General features: G+C 38.9%; 1 protein-coding gene across 5 annotated transcripts in view; it reads right to left on the minus strand.

The window, feature by feature from the left end:
• DNAJC24 (DnaJ heat shock protein family (Hsp40) member C24) overlaps positions 1-21,093 on the minus strand; it is a 60,796-nt gene that overhangs the window by 10,207 nt on the left and 29,496 nt on the right. For all 5 annotated transcript variants that reach the window (XM_043516905.1, XM_038405567.2, XM_038405566.2 and 2 more), the window contains one exon: positions 6,104-6,242. In XM_043516905.1, the coding sequence (XP_043372840.1) occupies positions 6,104-6,242 (139 nt within the window). The remainder of the gene's footprint in view (positions 1-6,103; positions 6,243-21,093) is intronic.

Consider the following 21,093-nt stretch of genomic DNA (forward strand, 5'->3'; position numbering starts at 1 on the left):
GGCATAAGCTTTCGAGGGTAAAAAACCCCACTTCTTTATCTGAAGAAGTGGGGTTTTTTACCCACGAAAGCTTATGCCCAAATAAATCTGTTAGTCTTTAAGGTACCACTGTGAATAGTTACTTGTGCTTTGGGAACTAGAATGAGATTAACTCATTGCACACAGGCTAATCAGCCACCAATGGGTTAATTTACAGCCACTATGAACATGGTCTGGATTTTGAATGACCTAGTGGTAAAAGGCTCTCTGTGTCCCATTATCAATCCCCCAAGTCACCAAGCCCATGAAATTCCACAATTTTAAGATCCTTAGCCAGAAACACAATGTACAGTGCTGTCACTTAAAGAGTGGTAGACCTGCCAGGCAAACTGCAGGGTTTCAGAGAGTCCCACAGGGCCTGCCACATTGTGGCTGTGCTTGAAGCTTTATTTTGGTTTTGAAAGGCTTTTTTGAGCTTTACTTATGCTTTTTTAAAAAGGGATTTTCATACTAGGGAACAACTAAAAATATACCATATTAAAATATCTCTATTTTCTTGTCATATGCTAGTCAGAGTTCTCTTTGCCACTTGTGCTAGCTATTAAAAGCATTTTATAGGCACTTCTCTCTTGCTTCTCCTGCTTGATCCTGCAGTGAAGTTGTAATGCTACTCTTATAGCAATCAGCTCTGCATCCACATTCTGATGTCAAACACAGCATTATGATTTCAATGTAGGATGAGAAGAGAAAGTTGGGACGACGGAAGAGTGTGTGACAAGAAGATGAAAAAAAAATGAAAGGTAAACTACTTATTCTTTAAATGTTCTACATTTCTTCACAATTGGACCAGTGTAAGATTCCCTTTCTAAATCTCCATCCACCACTATGGTATTTCCACCTCACACAAAGGGATTTGCCTGAAGCTGAGGGTGAGAGTACCCCCGGGACAGTATTGAAGTTTTAAAAGTGATGATACCATAGGTGAAGCCCTAAATTGCAAACGAGGACATTTTAAAACCATCTACTTTTTTCAATTATCTGGGAAGCCCTAAACTCAATGTTCAAGAATCCTTCCAACAGCTGAGCACTTTACCAGTCCTTCCAGATAAGGGAAACTTTGAAATCTTGTATTAACCAAGTTAGCCATCATTTTTCTTTACATTTTCCAAAAGCTTTCAAAAATCCTCTTTAAATATTGTTTTGGAGCTTATTTGCTCAACTGCAGAGCTAGAGCAAAGTCATTGAGTCTGAATCTGAGCACAAATTTATGTGAAAATCTTACAACTCCAAAGAGTAGACATTTTGTAAGTTAAGATATTTACATAAGAACGGCCATACTGGGTCAGACCAAAGATCCATCTACCTCAGTATCCTGTCTTCCGAGAACAGCCAATTTCAGGTGACACAGAGGGAATGAACAGAACCTAAGGTAAGGTAACCATCAAGTGATCCATTCCCTGTTGGCCATTCCCAGCTTCCGGCAAACAGAAGCTAGGGACACCATCCCTGCCCATCCTGGCTAATAGCCATTGATAGACCTATCCTCCATGAACTTATTAAGCTAGAAGCTTTGAGGCTCAGCCTAACTTAAGTTAAAAGGGAAAAAAAGAATTCTCCAGAATTGCTTTTCTATTAAAAAAATAGAAATTGTTGTATATTGTTGCTTTTTATGCTGCTCTGCACTGTGTGAAGGAGTATACTACTCCTTTAAGGGACACTCCAGAGCCTAATCAAGGAGACCCTGCCTTGGTCTAGGGTTATATAAACAGGAAGAGGAAGCTGAATGAGAGAGAGGGTAGTAGAAGCCATGTAGGCTGCCGTATGCAGTGGTTTTCTCCTCTCAGGCTCTAGGAGACCAGCCTAACCAAAGGCTTTTTTATTAATTAGTGTGTGTTGGCTTCTTTCCCCAAGACTGTTAAAGTGAACCTACTGTCACCCAAAACAGGGGAAATTAAGGTGGGGCATACCTGCAGCACCACACTGGGCCACAAAGGTGTGTGTTGGGACTTCCTGCACCTTTACACCTTGCTTAAAAACAAATGTTTTGAGAATGTAGTGCACACAAAAAGTACCATAAAGAGATCCCTAGCGACTTAAAGCCTTCAGACATAGAATAGGTACAGTAAAGGCAGCAGTGCAAGTATGCTTCTCTAATGTTCATAAACCCTAACTTGGAAGGGCAACTTCTGAGAGGGATACTGGACAATTCAAAGATGCCAAATATGTTGTGATGTAGACACATGTCCATGGAAATCAAACCCATTGCACATAAATCACCAGTCAAATGGTAACATTTGATAACTACTACCACCACCACACCAGTTGGATTTGAGCATTTGTACTGTATATAAAGTTGGGATGTTCAATGAAGTTTTAGCCTAATTTAGATTAGCCATTCAAACTAATTGAATTTGAATCTTTTAGAAAGGGGAGTTATGATCAGAAATGAACGAATCTTAGACCAGACCTGGAAAGAAGTTCCTTTTTTAATAGGTAAACCACAATATGTGTTTTCCCTTCTCCTTCATGCTTTTGATAAGGATTAGAAGCAGAAGATTCAATATTATGAAAAAGTGTTCTTATTTCATTTCCAACCTGGAAAAACAAGGAGTTAGTGAAATTTTCACGAAGCACACAAAAAGGCAGTTCTTGTAAGATTTCCAGACCAAATAAATTTGGATAAGTATCTGAGCCAAACTCTTCCTCATAGCTCTTCCCCTTTGTTCCTGCCCTAGCAGAAGTGTCCATGAAATTGATCAAAATCATTATTTCTGAAGTATGCTGTACTGGCAATTCAGAGAACAGGATTCTAGTCAGTAGTGAGCTGGAGCCGGTTCGTGCAAATCAGTTGTTAAATTTTGAAGCAATTTTAGAACCGGTTGTTAACCCACTTCCCTGCAGGGGCGCTGAGGCTTTGATGGGCTCTAGCTGGGGAGTGATGTAATTCCTCCTCCGGCCGCCAGGGGCGCTGCACTGCGGGAGCCACGTGGGCTGCCGACTAGCCCTGGGCATGAGCCCTTTTGCTGCTGTTCCTCCCCTGGCCCTGGGGCTCCTGCTGCTGCTTGATGGGTCCCTGGCTGCTCTGCTGGGCCTGAGCTGCGTCCTGCTCCTCTCCCCATGAGTACCCACCACCCTGTCTGCAGCCACACCCTGCCTGCAGCCAGCCCCTGCCGCACCCCCTGCCCTACCTTCAGCCACCCCCTGCACCCCTGCCTGCAGCCAGCCCCTGCCATACCCACCCGTTTCCAGCCACCCTTGAACCCCCTGCCCTGTATCCAGCCAGCCCGTCTCCAGCCGCCCCCGCACCCCCTGCCCACACCAGCCTGTCTCCAGCCACCCCTGCACCCCCTGCCACACCCCCTGCCCTGTATCCAGCCAACCCCTGCCGTGCGTACCCCCTGCCTTGCCCGCAGCCAGGCCCTGCCTCCAGCCAGCCCCGCACCCTCCTGCCCTGCCTGCAGCCAGCCCCGCACCCTCCTGCTTCCAGCTAGCCCTGCCCCACACCCCTGGCTGTAGCTGGGTCCCATGTCCACTGGTGCCCTGCAGTTCCCAGGGCAGTAACTCTGCACGCCTGCTTCAATGAGGGGGGCATGGAGCAGCTGGGACCCACACATGTGCACACCCTAGGGTGATCAGACAGCAAGTGTGAAAAATCAGGACAGGGAGTGGGGGATAATAGGAGCCTATATAAGAAAAAGACCCCAAGAATCGGGACTGTCCCTATAAAATTGGGATATCTGGTCACCCTAGCACACCCCCAGGGAGTGGCGGGGACCCCCACATGTGAAACGGAGCTCATTTCTAATTCAGGCTCACCTTTTTAAAAAAGAACTTTAGGAAGGGTTAACATACATCTGTATTTTCCCGGACAGGTCAGGCTTTTTGGTTCTTAAATTGCCGTCCGGAAAATACAACAGGGTTACCATATGTCCATAACAAAAAATACATACTGGGGCACATCCCTTAAATCAGAACTTTTTATAGGGAACCGGCTGTTAAGATTTTGGCAGCTCATCGCTGATTCTAGTCACTTTCACTACCATTCTGCTGCTACTGTACTTACTGTGAAGTGGCTGAAATTCAAAGCGACAGTGGAAGTGTACATCCTATGCACAACTTTATTTGAATCACACCACTGTTGTGTGAACAGAACCTTATATTTTAAAATGCATAATCTTCATGATAAACAATTGGGAGTGCCAAAGGAGCTTTCATGTTCATATAAATAATAAACGTGCAATTTGTTTTCCTTTTTTAAGTGTCTACATTCTCTTGAGATAACTCTCTAGAATAACTCCTTTGGATGCAAGAGTCTCAGCACACATTAATACACCTTTAATTGATGCTAAGATGCTTTAAAAACAAAGCTACTTAAAAGCAATCTAACAGGTTTCAGAGTAGCAGCCGTGTTAGTCTGTATTCACAAAAAAGAAAAGGAGTACTTGTGGCACCTTAGAGACTAACAAATTTGAGCATAAGCTTTCGTGAGCTACAGCTCACTTCATTGGATGCATTTGGTGGACTGCCACCATAGGAAGACAGAATATACTATATTCATTCCTGATGTAATTCCACCGTGGAATTGAGCCCAGTATATTAAAATTCTGTGGTATACATTAAGGCTTTAAATTAAACCCATCACATACATAAAAATAAAAATGTATAGCTGAAACTCTTATTAATTTCATCACACCTAAGGATGCAGTAGTTAGAGTGGGTGACAAGAGTGCTGTAAAAATCTAAAGGCATAATGAAGTGTTATGAGACTTATGAGAAATTCCTATTTTGAAGTTAAACCAGGCTTTTTTTTTTTTTTGCCTTTTTTTTTTTTTTTTAATGTTACTGAGGTAATAGGTCATTTAAATGTAATCAGAATACGGCTTAAATGAAAGAAGAAAAAACCCACAAATCCAGTTTGAAAATTATTTGTCCAGCTATTTTTAAAATTTTACCTTCCCCTCAATACTTACACAGTCTGAGAAAGTGATTCAAATATAATTAGAAATTCATGCTGAAAATAAACTTCTATGCATTGTGCATCTTTCTTCTTATCCTACAATAATGTGTATCTGCTACTATGACTAGGCTTTTGTTTCTCAAATAAAGTTCTGGTAACCTTTGCAGCAGGGGAGTTAAAATCAGTGCAAGAGAGAAAGGTTTGATGGTGTGCCAATGTACAATGGAAGGGAATTCAATAAGCTGCAGAGACAGTGGGCTTTTATCAGACACACTGAAAAGTGGTGGTGGCTACATGTCAATGCTGGACCAGAGTGTGTTACTGTAGAGCGTGAGGGAGTGTTTTCCCCACGGGCAATACACTATTATTGACTCCCCCCATTAACATGTAGGGTGGATATACATTTATTGAAGGTTCTAATGGAAGGCTGAGGGACTCCTATCCTGAGGCCAGAACAGAAAGACAGCCTATCACTTCATGTAATGGTAGCCCATGTGTGACAGACCTGACCTACATTTCCCCCCTTTCTTTCTCACAACAGCCTGTCGCTGTTTTAAGAAGCTATTTTCCGAGATGTAAAAAAGAAATGCATGCTGGAGCTGCCTAGTTAATGTGTTTTACTGGAATATTATTTATAAACCTGCTTCATAAAGAGTAATTGTATTAGAGATTATTTATGAAAGCTATCCTAAAATACACACACCCAAAAAGAATGTGACTTAGTAAGTCTGAAGTGTTTATAAAGCCATATGATATACTGTATCTTAGACATAAATTACTCAGTACCTATATCTAAACTGCTTCAACAAAATATAGTGCTGGCCATTACTTGAAGTAGTTAAGAAAATTTACTGAAACTGCTGCAATGATAAGAATGGCTAAACTACATAATTACAGTCTAAACTCCATATTTATTAAAATTATTAGAAGTACCACTACCTAATATCTCACTGGAAGTAATTCAATAGTTTTACTGGTTAATGCATGTGTATTTATCAATATCAATAACATATCCAAATATGAAAGTAGGACAAGAGCAAATAAAACATTTGGTTCAGAAACAAAAAGCTTTTAAAAATACTATCTAACTACTATTCCAGCCCCCGCGTTTGAGAGCTGTTGCCACTACTTTGCCACTACAGCCAGCACTCCTCGGCAGGAACCTACCATGGCGCTGTAGGTCATACTCTTTTTTTGTCTCTTCGTTCCCTAGAATTTTCCACGCTTGATCAATTTCGATGAACCTCTGCACACGCTCCTCCACTTCTCCTGCTGGCACATCTGCGCTCTGTTTGTCTGGATGATACTGCCAATCAAAAGGAAGGGGGAAAATAAAAGGGGGGCGGACGAATCAATAGTAAATCCGATATTCATTTAAAGGTGGGGAGAGGTGGAGGTCTTGAACCCAGGAAAACGAGAGGACAGTGTTGGGTACAGGAGATAACTGCCAGGTTAATTAGACCACTGGAATACAGCAAATCCACCAGTGGCACAAAATGTCACAATGTGCACTGATAACATTTTCTGGATAATTTGCTAATGGAATCATTGGTCTTATGGACAATTTACCTAGAGAGAATGACTAATACAAACAGAAAGAGGTACATGCAGAGGAATACGACATGGGAACAAGGGGAAATGCTTTAGGTGCAAGCTGCTTTTATTTAACATTACATCTGGCTACATTTGAAAAACGGGACCACTGTTTAGTTACAGACTAATCACAAATAAATTGAATGCTTTATTATAGATGTACCTTATTTTTGTACTTTAAATAGTAAAAAAAAAAAAGATCAAATATAATTTACAATAAATGAAATTCTATTTTGAAGCTATGCCTTAACATATTTAATTTTTTTCAGTTCAGTGAATCAATAGCTTTTCCAAATATTTAATGTCATGGATCACTGGCTACAAAATTGTGTCATATTAGTTAAATGGTTATTTGAGGACAAGGAGATAAGATAAAGCATGTATAAAGGCAAAAAATAAAACGAAAACACTTAAAAAAATGTCTGGTCTCCTCATGTTAAATAGCACATGTTCCTTTTTTTGTTCCAATGTCTATTGAAAAATAGCTCATTGAATTCTTTTTTTTTCTTTGTATAAGTTCTCATCTCATTTGTAAGGAATATATTATTTTTTGATATTTTAATTGTTCATATAGAACCAACAGAAGAAAAGCAACAGGAAAGAATTGGTAGGCTGGTGGTGGGGGGAATGGGACAAAGGTTACAACACTGTAAAAATGCGGTTAATTCATTATATTTCAAAATACTCCATATTCACTTATTTTCTCTATGTCAGGAATATTAATTTCTGCCGTACACTAACATTAGTTTGGTTACCTGAATCTACTATAGATATTTAGACCTGGAGGGCCTGTACCACAAGTGAACACTGCATTAGAGAGAGTGGAATTCTGAACAAATATTTCCAATTATAGTTTGTTTTGGAAGAAGAGAATACTGTTATCATGTGAGCTTAAAACAACTGCCTCCCCCTCCTTCACAGACAATCATACGCTAAGAATTCAAAATGAACATTGCTACTAGAGTCTGCCCACTCAAACACATATCTATCCTTTGTATTGATGCGAATTATCTCGATAACTTCCCTCCTCCCCACTCTTCAATGTAACAATGGGAGAAGAGACCACAAGGGCAGAATGTTCCCCATCTCTGAGCTCAATTGTTTTCACATTCACTTTTCTACACACAATTGATTGTGCCTGCAAAAGTGGCTGTTCACCCAAACCATAAATTCAAGAAGGTAATGTGTATAAATGCAGGATTTTGCTGTGTGGAATGTGTGCATTCCTTTGCAATTAGCTGTACATTCAAAACTAGAGGCTGGCTTGAAGCTTGCTGAAAATATGGTCCAGGTATAGTTACAGTCCATATATGATTATCTTACACAATGTATATTTTCAGTAAAAATTAGGGCCGTCGATTAATCGCAGTTAACTCACGCAATTAAACTTAAAAAAAGTAACTGAGATTCAAAAAAACTAATGTGATTAATCAGTTTTAATTGCACTGTTAATAGCAATACCAATTGAAATTTATTAAATATTTTGGATGTTTTTCTACATTTTCATATATATAATATATATAGTATTCTGTGTTGTAATTGAAATAAAAGTATATTATTTTTATTACAAATATTTGCACTCTAAAAGTGATAAACAAAAGAAATAGTATTTTTCAATTCACCTCATACAAGTACTGTAGTGCAATCTTTTTGTCCTGAAGCTACAACTTACAAATGTAGATTTTTTTTTGTTACACTCAAAACCAAAACAATGTAAAACTTCAGAGCCTACAAGTTCACTCTGTCCTACTTCTTGTTCAGCCAATCGTTCAACAAGTTTGTTTACATTTATAGGAGATAATGTTGCCCTCTTCTTATTTACAATGTCACCAGAAAGTGAGAACAGGCATTTGCATGGCATTTTTGTAGCCAGCACTGCAGGGTATTTATATGCCAGATATGCTGAACATTCCTATGCCCCTTTATGCTTCAGCCACCATTCCAGATAACATGCTTCCATGCTGATGATGCTCGTTAAAAAAATAATGTGTTAATTAAATTTGTGACTGAACTCTTTGGGGGAGAACTGTATGTCCCCTGCTCTGTTCTACCTGCATTCTGTCATATATTTCATGTTATAGCAGTCTCAGATGATGACCCACCACATATTTGTTTTAAGAACACTTTCACTATAGATTTCACAAAATGCAAAGAAGGTACCAATGTGAGATTTCTAAAGATAGCTACCGCACTTGACCCAATATTTAAGAATCTGAAGTGCCTTAAATCTGAGAGGGATGAGACGTTGAGCATGTTTTCAGAAGTCTTAAAAGAGCAACACTCCGATGCGGAAACTATAGAACCACCAAAAAAGAAAATCAACCTTCTGCTGGTGGCATCTGACTCAGATGATGAAAGAGAACATGCATCAGTCTGCCCTGCTCCGGATTGTTACCAAGTAGAACCCGTCATCAGCATGGATGCACGTCTCCTGGAATGGTAGTTGAAGCATGAAGGCACATATGAATCTTTAGCGCATCTGGCACGTAAATATCTTGCGACGCTGACTACAACAGTGCCATGAGAATACCTGTTCTCACTTTCAGGTGACATTGTAAATAAGAAGCAGGCAGCATTCTCTCCTGCAAATGTAAACAAACTTGTTTGTCTGAGCGATTGGCTGAATAAGAAGTAGGACTGAGTGGACTCGCAGGCTCCAAAATTTTACATTGTTTTATTTTTGAATGTAGGTTTTTTTGTACATAATTCTACATTTGTAAGTTCAACTTTCATGATATAGAGATTGCACTACAATACTTGTATTAGATGAATTGAAAAATACTATTTCTTTTGTTTTTTTACAGTGGAAATACTTATCAAAAATAAATATAAAGTGAGCACTGTACACTTATGTATCTGTGTTGTAACTGAAATCGATATATTTGAAAATGTAGAAAACATCTAAAAATATATTTAAATAAATTGTATTCTATTATTGTTTAATGGCACAATTAATATTTTTAATCACTTGACAGCTCTAGTAAAAAATCAAAAATAGAACAAAGTTACACTGTTTTTCTTTTTGGAAACTAAATGGAGGCCAACATTTTCAAAGTTAGACAAACAAATTGGAAGATTTTTACCATAACATATAGCGACCAAATACAAAACTTAAATATGAATGCTGCTACATAAACCAACAAGAAAAAGGACAATTACCATTATATTCCATGTTTAAACCAGGAGGTGATGGGTGAAGGTTTATATCATAGCATGGTACAAAGCATGTCACTGTAATTTATTAGTCCTTGTCCTTAGTCAGATTACCTATGAATCTTTGCCAATGTCCAATTGTGTTTCAGCTTTAGCAGTATTTCTTCAAGATAGTAGCTGATAATGTGCATTGTTTTGATGACCTTTTAATTGAAATGGTCACATTATATGCCTATTAACTATTGATAAATGTTAAAGTAGTTAGATTACATTATAGACTAATGTAGATTGCTATAATATTTTTATATTATACCTGCCTGAGTTATACATTCAGAAAATGATTACTGAAAAATGGATAATTAGATCATTTTTTCTGAAAACTGGTAAAAATAGACTGTTCAGTCAGCTCTTTGAGATAGATCTTATTCTTATGTTTAGTGCTGTGTAAATTTAAAACAGTGCAAATGTATTCTCAGATGGAGATTTTCTATTCCAAGTTTCAATCCCAAGGGAACCATTTTAATGGTTTAGTTATAAATCTTTAAGGAAAAAGAGCCATGTAAATGATGACAGCTTTCACAATTGAAATATCTCATTAGCCTTTTTACTACTTCTGGAATAAGTGTGTGCTTCTGTAATACATTTTCTATCAAACTTATACTTAAATGAATGGAACATTTGGAAGTACCAGATAGGTCCAGCCATATGCAAGGAGCATACACACATCTAATATATCACTCAGTACAATGAAATTTAAATAGTGATCTGAATTCATGGCATCACTCCATGAAAATATTTAGGACAAAAGCTTTCAACAAAATTAATTATAAAACCTGTTGCCCAGAATATCCTACCTTTTTATTGGCCAAGAGGCAGTCTTTTACTGTCTGTTGAAGACCATGTGGGCAGATCCTGATTTCTGAGAGGAAGCAAACCAGTCATTAATAACTGATTGCTCACAACAATACTAAGAAAATTGGCTCCTCTCCTGCTAAGAATATTGACAACTCAAACAAAACTGGTTCCTCTACTACTCCTTCATAGTGAAATTATGGCTGATGGAAAATCAATTTGCAGCTTTTGAGGAGTACATCAACCAATGAGTGGGAGGAAACAATTTAGCAAGGAAGTAAACTGACCATCCTTTCAACCACATCAAACGGGCCTAAAATAATTTTGACAGTGGTAGAAGTAGATATTCCAGAAAATAAAGCCACAAAGCCAATGAAAACGGTTCAAAAGAGCAGCAGCAGAGAGTCAGAAGAGGATATTTTGGTAATTCTTTGCTGGATAATGAACAGAATTCTAATTTTTAACTTGTCACTATCTGATTAGGAATAATAAAATGACTCATTATTGGTTAAAAACAAACCTATACCCCTTAATCTTTGCAAACAACACTTTCTACAATATAGATTTAGATAACTTAATACATGCTATTTGTATGGTTTATATAATCACTCATACACAGTCATGATCACCTGAATGTGCTACTGCCGCACATGCAGAACTACCTTCAGTTTTATAATATTTCAGTAAAAAAGTGATTTTCTTTTGTGGGGCAGTAAAATATTCTGACATAGAGGTTCCTTAGCAAAGGGTCCCCTGTTTTCTTGCAAACACTCACCTCAGACATGACAAACTCACTATATACATATCTTACACGACATTTATCCATATAGAGTAACAAGAAAGATATTTACAGAAAGCTTGTAACTTGTCAAGGTTCATAATCATTATGAGACGCATGTATGGGTAAAAATTAAGGAATGGTGTATTTATACTGTAAGTATGCTTTATGGACAAATTAGTCACCAGGGAATAATGTGTCTTGGTGATGGTCTGTTTGGGGAGGGGTAGTTGTCAGCTTGCCTGATTTAGCCAGTGATGCAATGCAAAGCTCAGTTGTTTAGACATGCACAATATTAAGACTTGCAATGGAAAGTCATAAGAGGGACTTGCAAACAATCAAAACCATTTACAGGTAACAAACAAACAAAAAATAAAACACATTACAACAAGACACGGGTTCGCCCTCTCTATGAACAGGAACAAAAAAATTTCAGTACAACAGAGAAGGGAGTGGTCCTCTGGATCTTTTCATTTGGGAGACATCTTGAGGAGCGAGATGTTCTCATGAAAAATGGGATCCTGGTTCCTGTGAAGCCAGCTAGCTTTGCAACAGACTGAACTTGGGGGTAGGGGAGTGGGTGGATGAGACCTACTTTATTAGATAGGGAAGGTAACTATTAATAAGTGTAGATCTAGGTTCACATTTTATAAATTTTGTTTTGTATTTTAACCATTTGTTTCCACCAGTCTCTCATTTCTAGTTAAAAGTTTATTCTCTCTAAAATAAACCAACTTTTATTTTATTGTAAGCACTCACAAATGCTGTGTGGCTTTTAAGATAAAACTAGTAAACTGGGGCATACTGCATCCTTCGGGGCAGAGGATCTGGGATTTTTGTGAGTAGCCAGTGTCAGGGAACATATATCACAGAGGGATGATTCAACAGGAATCAGGGACTGGGATGCACCCACTGTTAACCTGCAGGCAAAGACATGGCTGGCAGAACCTAGAGGAGAGTGCTTGAATGGCTGAAAGGCCGGTGATATTGGGGAGCTAACAAGGTATAGGCAAGACTCACACTGGAGGTAGGAGATAACAAGGTCCTAGGTCCCCAGAGAACCATCGCACATATCCAGCTGACCTGTACATAGAGGATAAGTGTGGGTATGAAATAAAATCGGGAAAAAAGTCTTTAGGAACGGAAATTTCTCTTAAGCAGTGGGGTTCAGATTTGGAAAAGAACTGCTACTTCCTTTGTATGTTACTTTATTACAGATGATTGCCAAAATGGTGATATTTCACTGGTATATCATCCTAGATATTTTGGAATAAGTATTTCCGATGCTTGTTGAAGAGTTTGTATATGTGAGAGTGGCATTATTCAAATGTAGCCAAGTACTGGATGCATATCATGGATAAAAAAAAAAAAATACAAGGTCCAGGATATTCTTTGACTTTCTTTTAGTACTCCCTGTGAAAGATATCTTCCTACAGTACTCTTAGGTTCTCTCTCAAATACAGGTAGTGAACCATGCTCCTTTACATAATCATTGGATAAAGAAAAAGTGGTGCCAGATATTACTGCTTGATTTTAAATGGCCTGGGATTCATTTAACACAGAAAAGCTCACAGATTATATTTTGGCTATGTTCCTTAGAAGGCACTTTGCATACTATAGTAATAGGAGCCATACACCTCAATATTGGAATCTGGACAAAATACTACCTCATAATAAAAAGATGGAATTACATTTAATAAAGCTCTTCTGATTTATCAGTAGATCTTTCTGTGGTCAAAATTTTCTTAAATTCCTGGCTGCCACTTCATACTAATATTAGTTGTACTTTTATGACTGATCTGCAGTCTCACTTTCATTTTTTCTATTGTTTTATTTAGTTGTTTCTCAGAATTAAAGATTTTTTAAAAAATTTCCGGGTGACCATGATTTCACATAATTTCTTCGTTTTGTGCTTTCCCAAAATATTTTGGGTATCAAGATAGTGTCCTTGAAATTACTTAAATTAACGGTATTCTGATCAGGAGGTAGCAATTCATAAATCCTCAAATATTCATATGTCTTGCTGTCATTCATTTGATGAGGAAGGCAGAAAAGATTAGAGTGAAAGGCCATAAAATAAGATCAAAGGATCATCTTTTGCTTACTTTCACCCACTCACCTGGGACAGGTAAAATTCTCCAATTTGTCAAGGTCAATTTGAATTCTAATCCTATCCTTGAAATTGATTGCAACCCTTCCCAGCTTGGTGTCATCTGCAATTTATAAGCATACTCTTAATTCCACTATCTGAGGTAAATTAATTAAAATACTGATTAGTACTAGACCCAGGATTAATTCCGGTGGCACCACAGTAGATACACCCTCCCAGTTTGACAGTGAACCACTGACAACTCTTTGACACTTAAAAACATAAGAACGGCCCTATTGGGTTAGACCAAAGGTTGATCTAGCCCAGTATCCTGTCTTCTGACAGTGGCCAGTGCCAAGTGCCCCAGAGGGAATGAACAGAACAGGTAATTATCAAGAGATCCATTCCCTGTTGCCCATTCCCAGCTTCTGGCAAACAGAGGCAAGGAACACCATTCCTGCCCATCCTGGTTCATAGCCATTGATGGACCTATCCTCCACAAATTTATCTAGTTCTTTTTTGAACCCTGTTATGGTCTTGGCCTTCACAACAACTTCTGGCAAGGAGTTCCACAGGTTGACTGTGCATTGTGTGAAGAAATACTTCCTTTTATTTGTTTTTAACCTGCTGCCTATTAATTTCATTTGGTGACCCCTAGTTCTTGTGTTATGAGAAGTAGTAAACAATACTTCCTTATCTACTTTCTCTACACCAGTCATGATTTTATAGATCTCAATCATATCTCCCCTTAGCTGTCTCTTTTCCAAGCTGAAAAGTCCCAGTCTTATTAATCTCTCCTTATACAGAAGCCATTCCATACCACCTAATCATGTTTGTTGCCCTTTTCTGACCCTTTTCCAATTCCAATATATATTTTTTGAGGTGGGGTGACCACATCTGTACACAGTATTCAAGATGTGGGCGTATCATGGATTTATATAGAGGCAACATGATATTTTCTGTCCAATTATCTATTCCTTTCCTAATTATTCCCAGCATTCTGTTAGGTTTTTGACTGCCGCTGCATATTGAGTGGTTTTCAGAGAACTATCCACAATGATGCCAAGATCTCTTTCTTGAGTGGTAACAGCTAATTTAGACCCCATCATTTTATATGTATAGTTGGGATTATGCTTTCCATTGTGCATTACTTTGCATTTATCAACATTAAATTTCATCTGTCATTTTGTTGCCCAGTCACACAGTTTTGAGAGACCCTTTTTAAGCTCTTTGCAGTCTGCCTGGGTCTTAACTACTTTTAGTAATTTTGTATCTGCAAATTTTACCATCTCACTGTTCACCCCTTTTTCCAGATCATTTATGAATACGTTGAATAGGACTGGTCCCAGAACAGACCTCTGGGGGACACCACTATTTACCTCTCTCCATTCTGAAAACTGACCATTTATACCTACCCTTTGTTTCCTATCTTTTAGCTAGTTACCAATCCATGAGAGGACCTTCCCTCTTATCCCATGGCAGCTTACTTTGCATCAGAGCCTTTGGTGAGGGACCTTGTCAAAGGCTTTCTGAAAATTTAACTACACTATATCCACTGGATCCCCTTTATCCACATGCTTGCTGACCCTCTCAAAGAATTCTAGGAGATTGGTGAGGCATGATTTCCCTTTATTAAAACCATGTTGACTCTTCCTCAACAAATTATGTTCCTCTATATGTCTGAGAATATTGTTTATTATTATGATTTCAACCAGTTTGCCCAGCACTGAAGTCAGGCTTACAGGCCTGTAATTGCCTGGATCACCTCTAGAGCCCTTTTTAAAAATTGGCATCAGATTAGCTATCCTCCAGTCATCTGGTACAGAAGCTGATTTAAATGACAGATTACAGACTACAGTGAGTAGTTCTGCAATTTCACATTTGAGTTCCTTCAGAACTCTTGGGTGAATACCATCTGGTCCTGATGATTTATTGCTATTTAATTTATCAATTTGTTCCAAAACCTCTTCTAATGATACCTCAATCTAAAGTTCCTCAGATCTGTCACCTAAAAAGAATGGCTCAGGTTTGGGAATCTCCCTCACATCCTCAGCCGTGAAGATCAATGCAAAGAATTCATGTAGTGTCTCCGCAATGGCTTTATCATCCTTGAGTGTTCCTTTAGCACCTAGATAATTCAGGGGCCCAACTGGATGTTTAGCAGGCTTTCTGCTTCTGATATACTTAAACAAAATAATATGCTATTACTTTTTGAGTCTTTGGCTAACTGTTCCTCAAATTCTTTTTTGGCCTTCCTAATTGTATTTTTACACTTCATTTGCCAGTGTTTATGCTCCTTTCTATTTTCCTCACTAGGATTTAATTCCACTTTTTAAAGGATGCCTTTTTGCCTCTCACTCCTTCTGTTACTTCGTGGTTTAGCCACAGTGACTCTTTTTTGGTTCTCTTATTATGTTTTGTAATTTGGGGTATACATTTAAGTTGAGCCTCTATTATGGTGTCTTTAAAAAGTTTCCCCGCAGCTTGCAGAGCCACTTTTGACACTGTACCCTTTAATTTCTGTTTAACTAACCTCCTCATTTTTGTGTAGTTCCCCTTTCTGAAATTAAATGCTACAGTTCTGGGCCGCTGTGGTGTTTTTCCTGCCACAGAAGTATTACATTTAATTATATTATGGTCACTATTACCAAGCAGTCCAGCTATATTCACCTCTTCGACGAGATCCTGTGCTCCACATAGAACTAAATCAAGAATTGCCTCTCCTCTGGTAGGTTCCAGGACCAGCTGCTCCAAGAAGCAGTCATTTAAGGTGTCAAGAAACTATCTCTGTAGCCTGTCCTGAGGTGACATGTACCCAGTCAAATGTGCATAACTGAAATCCCCCATTATTATTGAGTTTTTTATTTTCATAGCCTCTCTAATCTCCCTGAGCATTTCACAGTCACTATTACCATTCTGGTCAGGTGGTAGAGAATATATCCCTTCCGCTATATTCTTATTAGAGCATGTAATTTCTATCCATAGAAATTCTATGGTACAGTTCGATTCATTTACGATTTCTATTTCATTTGATTATATGCTTTCTTTCATATATAATGTCATTCCCCCACCAGCATGACCTGTTCTGTCCTTCTGATATATTTTGTACCTTGGTATTACTGTATCCCACTGAAAAAAGAACAAGGAGTACTTGTGGCACCTTAGAGACTAACACATTTATTTGGGCATAAGCTTTCATGGGCTAAAACCCACTTCATCAGATGCATGCAGTGGAAAATACAGTAGGAAGATAGATAGATAGATATACAGAAAACATGAAAAAATGGGTGTTGCCATACCAACTCTAACGAGACCAGTCAATTAAGGTGGGCTATTAGCAACAGGAAGAAAAAAAAACTTTTGTAGTGATAATCAGGATGGCCCATTTTAATCAGTTGACAAGAAGATGTGAGTAACAGTAGGGGAAAAATTAGCATGGGGAAATAGTTTTTAGTTTGTGTAATGACTCATCCACTCCCAGTCTTTATTCAAGCCTAATTTAATGGTGTCCAGTTTGCAAATTAATTCTAGTTCTGCCGTTTCTTGTTGGAGTCTGTTTTTGAAGTTTTTTTGTTCAAGAATTGAGACTTTTAGGTCTGTAATAGACCATCCAGGGAGGTTGAAGTGTTCACCAACTAGTTTTTGAATGTTATAATTCTTGACGTCTGATTTGTGTCCATTTATTCTTTTGCGCAGAGACTGTCTGGTTTGGCTAATGTACATGGCAGAGGGGCATTGCTGGCACATGATGGCATACATCACATTGGTAGATGTGCAGGTAAATGAGCCCTTGATGGTGTGGCTGATGTGATTATGTCCTATGATGGTTTCCCTTGAATAGATATGTGGACAGGGTTGGCCACAGGCTTTGTTGCAAGGATAGGTTCCTGGGTTAGTGGTTCTGTTGCGTGATTGCTGCTGAGTATTTGCTTCAGGTTGGGGTGCTGTCTGTAAGCAAGGACTGGGCCGTCTCCCAAGATCTGTGAGAGAGTGAGGGATCATCCTTCAGGATAGGTTGTAGATCCTTGATGATGTGTTGGAGAGGTTTTAGTTGGGGGCTGAAGGTGATGGCTAGTGGCGTTCTGTTATTTTCTTTGTTGAACCCGTCCTGTAGTAGGGACTTCTGGCTACTCTTCTGGCTCTGTCAATCTGTTTCTTCACTTCAGTAGGTGGGTACTGTAGTTTTAAGAGCTCTTGATATAGATCCTGTAGGTGTTTGTCTCTTCCTGAGGGATTGGAGCAAATGCGGTTGTATCGTAGAGCTTGGATCGTGTGGTGTGGTTTGGATGAAAACTGGGGGCATGTAGGTAAGTACAGCGGTCAGTAGGTTTCCGGTATAGGATGGTGTTTATGTGACCATCACTTATTAGCACATAGTATCTAAGAAGTGGATCTCTTGTGTGGACTGGTCCAGGCTGAGGTTGATGGTGGGATGGAAATTGTTGAAATCATGGTGGAATTCCTCAAGGGCTTCTTTTCCATGGGTCCAGATGATGAAAATGTCATCAATGTAGCGCAAGTAGAGTAGGGGCGTTAGGAACGAGAGCTAAGGAAGCGTTGTTCTAAGTCAGCCATAAAAATGTTGGCATGCTGCGGGGCCATGCGGGTACCAATAGTAGTGCCGCTGACTTGAAGGTATACATTGTTCCCAAATGTGAAATGGTTGTGGGTGAAGACAAAGTTACAAAGTTCAGCCACCAGGCTTGCTGTAACATTATCAGGGATACTGTTCCTGATGGCTTGTAGTCCATCTTTGTGTGGAATGTTGGTGTAGAGAACTTCTACATCCATAGTGGCCAGGATGGTGTTTTCTGGAAGATCACCAATGGATTGTAGTTTCCTCAGGAAGACAGTGGTGTCTCGAAGATAGCTAGGAGTGCTGGTAGCATAGGGCCTGAGGAGAGAATCCTACACTACCACACCATCAAGGGCTCGTTCACCTGCACATCTACCAATGTGATATATGCCATCATGTGCCAGCAATGCCCCTCTGCCATGTACATTGGCCAAACCAGACAGTCTCTGCGCAAAAGAATAAATGGACACAAATCAGACGTCAAGAATTATAACATTCAAAAACCAGTCGGTGAACACTTCAACCTCCCTGGATGGTCTATTACAGACCTAAAAGTCTCAATTCTTGAACAAAAAAACTTCAAAAACAGACTCCAACAAGAAACTGCAGAACTAGAATTAATTTGCAAACTGGACACCATTAAATTAGGCTTGAATAAAGACTGGGAGTGGATGAGTCATTACACAAACTAAAAACTATTTCCCCATGCTAATTTTTCCCCTACTGTTACTCACATCTTCTTGTCAATTGTTTGAAATGGGCCATCCTGATTATCACTACAAAAGTTTTTTTTCCTCCTGTTGCTAATAGCCCACCGTAATTGACTGGTCTCGTTAGAGTTGGTATGGCAACACCCATTTTTTCATGTTTTCTGTATATCTATCTATCTATCTATCTTCCTACTGTATTTTCCACTGCATGCATCTGATGAAGTGGGGTTTAGCCCATGAAAGCTTATGCCCAAATAAATGTGTTAGTCTCTAAGGTGCCACAAGCTCTCCTTGTTCTTTTTGCTGATACAGACTAACATGGCTACACCCTGAAACCTGTATCCCATTGATTATCCTTATTCCACCATGTTTCTGTGATGCCTTTTATATCAATAGTCTTGTTTAATACGAGGCACTCTAGTTCACCCATGTTATTATTTAGACTTCTAGCATTGGTAAGCATAAGCACTTTATAAACTTGTCTCCTTTTAGCTGTCTGCCATTACACGACGTAATTGAATGGGACTCTTATTTGATTGTTTCTGATCAGACCCTACCTGTATTTTATCATTTTCCATCCTCTCATCCTCACTAGAACATCCTCTATTAATAGGTCCTCCCCTAAGGGATGTCCGAACCATGTGCTCCTCCCCACCTATTTGCTTTCCCCCAGCCCTTAGTTTAAAACTGCTCTACGACCTTTTTAATGTTCAGTGCCAGCAATCTGGTTCTATTTTGGTTTAGATGGAGCCCATAATTCCTGTATAGGCTCTCCCTTTCCCAAAAGTTTCTCCAGTTCCTAATAAATCTAAACCCCTCCTCCCTATACCATGGTCTCATCCATGCATTGAAACTCTGCAGTTCTGCCCGTCTAATTGACCCTGCATGTGGAACTGGGAGCATCTCAGAGAATGTTACCATGGAGGTCCTGGACTTCAATTTCTTACCCAGCAGCCTAAATTTGGCCTCTAGGACCTCTCTCCTATCCTTCCCCATGTCACTGGTACCTACATGTACCACGACCACTGGCTCCTCCCCATCACTACACATAAATCTATCTAGATGTCTCGAGAGATCCACAACCTTCGCACCAGGCAGGCAAATCACCATGCAGTTCTCCCAGTCATCGCAAACCCAGCTATCTATGTTTCTAATGATAAAATCGACCATTACTAATACCTGTCTCTTTCTAATAGCTGGAGTTCCCTCCCCCAGAGAGATATTCTCAGTGTGAGAGGATACCACATCATCATCTGGAAGGATGGTCCCAACTATGGGATTGTTTCCCTCTGCTACAGTTAGATGCTCTCCTTCCCTGAGACTTTCACCCTCCTCCTCCTTTGTATTGTATTAATATTACAATAATATTGTATTATAATACAAAAATCACACTTTAGTGCTTTTCAGCAATGCATCTCAACACTTTTTAGGGATATTAATTCTCACAAAACCTCTGTCAGGTAACTGAGTTATATACATTTTACAGAGGCTTAACTGACTAGCGGAACTAAGGAGTTTGACACCCAGTCCTTGTTTCTGTCCTCTACATACCTGTAAAATTGATCTGCAACATGCAAAACTCATTCAAGAATGTATGCATATAATAAAAACATGTAACACCTAAGAATCTTAGTTGGCTTTATAAACTTAGGAACACTTTACCAACATTTCACTCCTTGTTAGGATTTTGGGGGAAGGATAAGGGCAAGTTCCTGTGTATAAGTTGAGGACAAGAGCTTTTGATGGAGCTTATTTTTCCTTTTTATTGTCAGCTGATTGAGATAAATGATTACTTCCTTTACACTGTTGAGGGCAGCTGGAGTTAGTTGGCATTTATGTTACTATGCAGTTATTGTAAGTTTAATTATTGTCCAGGTGCTCAGAGCTTTGTATGCAGTCTCTTTTTTTAATGCTAAATCTAAATAAAGTAAACAAACAACAACTAACTTTACTCCTACTGACCTTGCACATACACACACACACACACACATATACGGAGTTGCCCACTCTCCTGATTTTATTACAAGTCTTGTATTTAGTACATTTCTTAAAGCCCAGGATCCTGAAGTCAATTATTGAAAATTTCATTTTTTTTTTTAAAGGCATGCTTCTAGCCCTCATGGTTGTGAAGAAAAGCCAGAAAATGTGAACTCTAAAGAACAGAAGGCAAATTAAAGATTCAAAACGTATAAATTCTCAAAATCTCATTTTTAAGCCTCTCTAAGGATTTTGGGGGACTGACTCATGATTTCTAAATGCTTAGTGTAGCCCACGTTGCAGAGAAACATATGAAGAGAATAAAAAATTAAAGTAATAAACATTTAGCACCTAGAGTGCTTTTCATCAGCAAAGTAACATGGGAACCCTGGACTGGATGACAGGCAAAGTATATTAACTAGTGCTGTG

The sequence above is a fragment of the Dermochelys coriacea genome, chromosome 6 (assembly GCF_009764565.3).
Source record: "Dermochelys coriacea isolate rDerCor1 chromosome 6, rDerCor1.pri.v4, whole genome shotgun sequence".
Taxonomy (NCBI): domain Eukaryota; kingdom Metazoa; phylum Chordata; order Testudines; family Dermochelyidae; genus Dermochelys; species Dermochelys coriacea.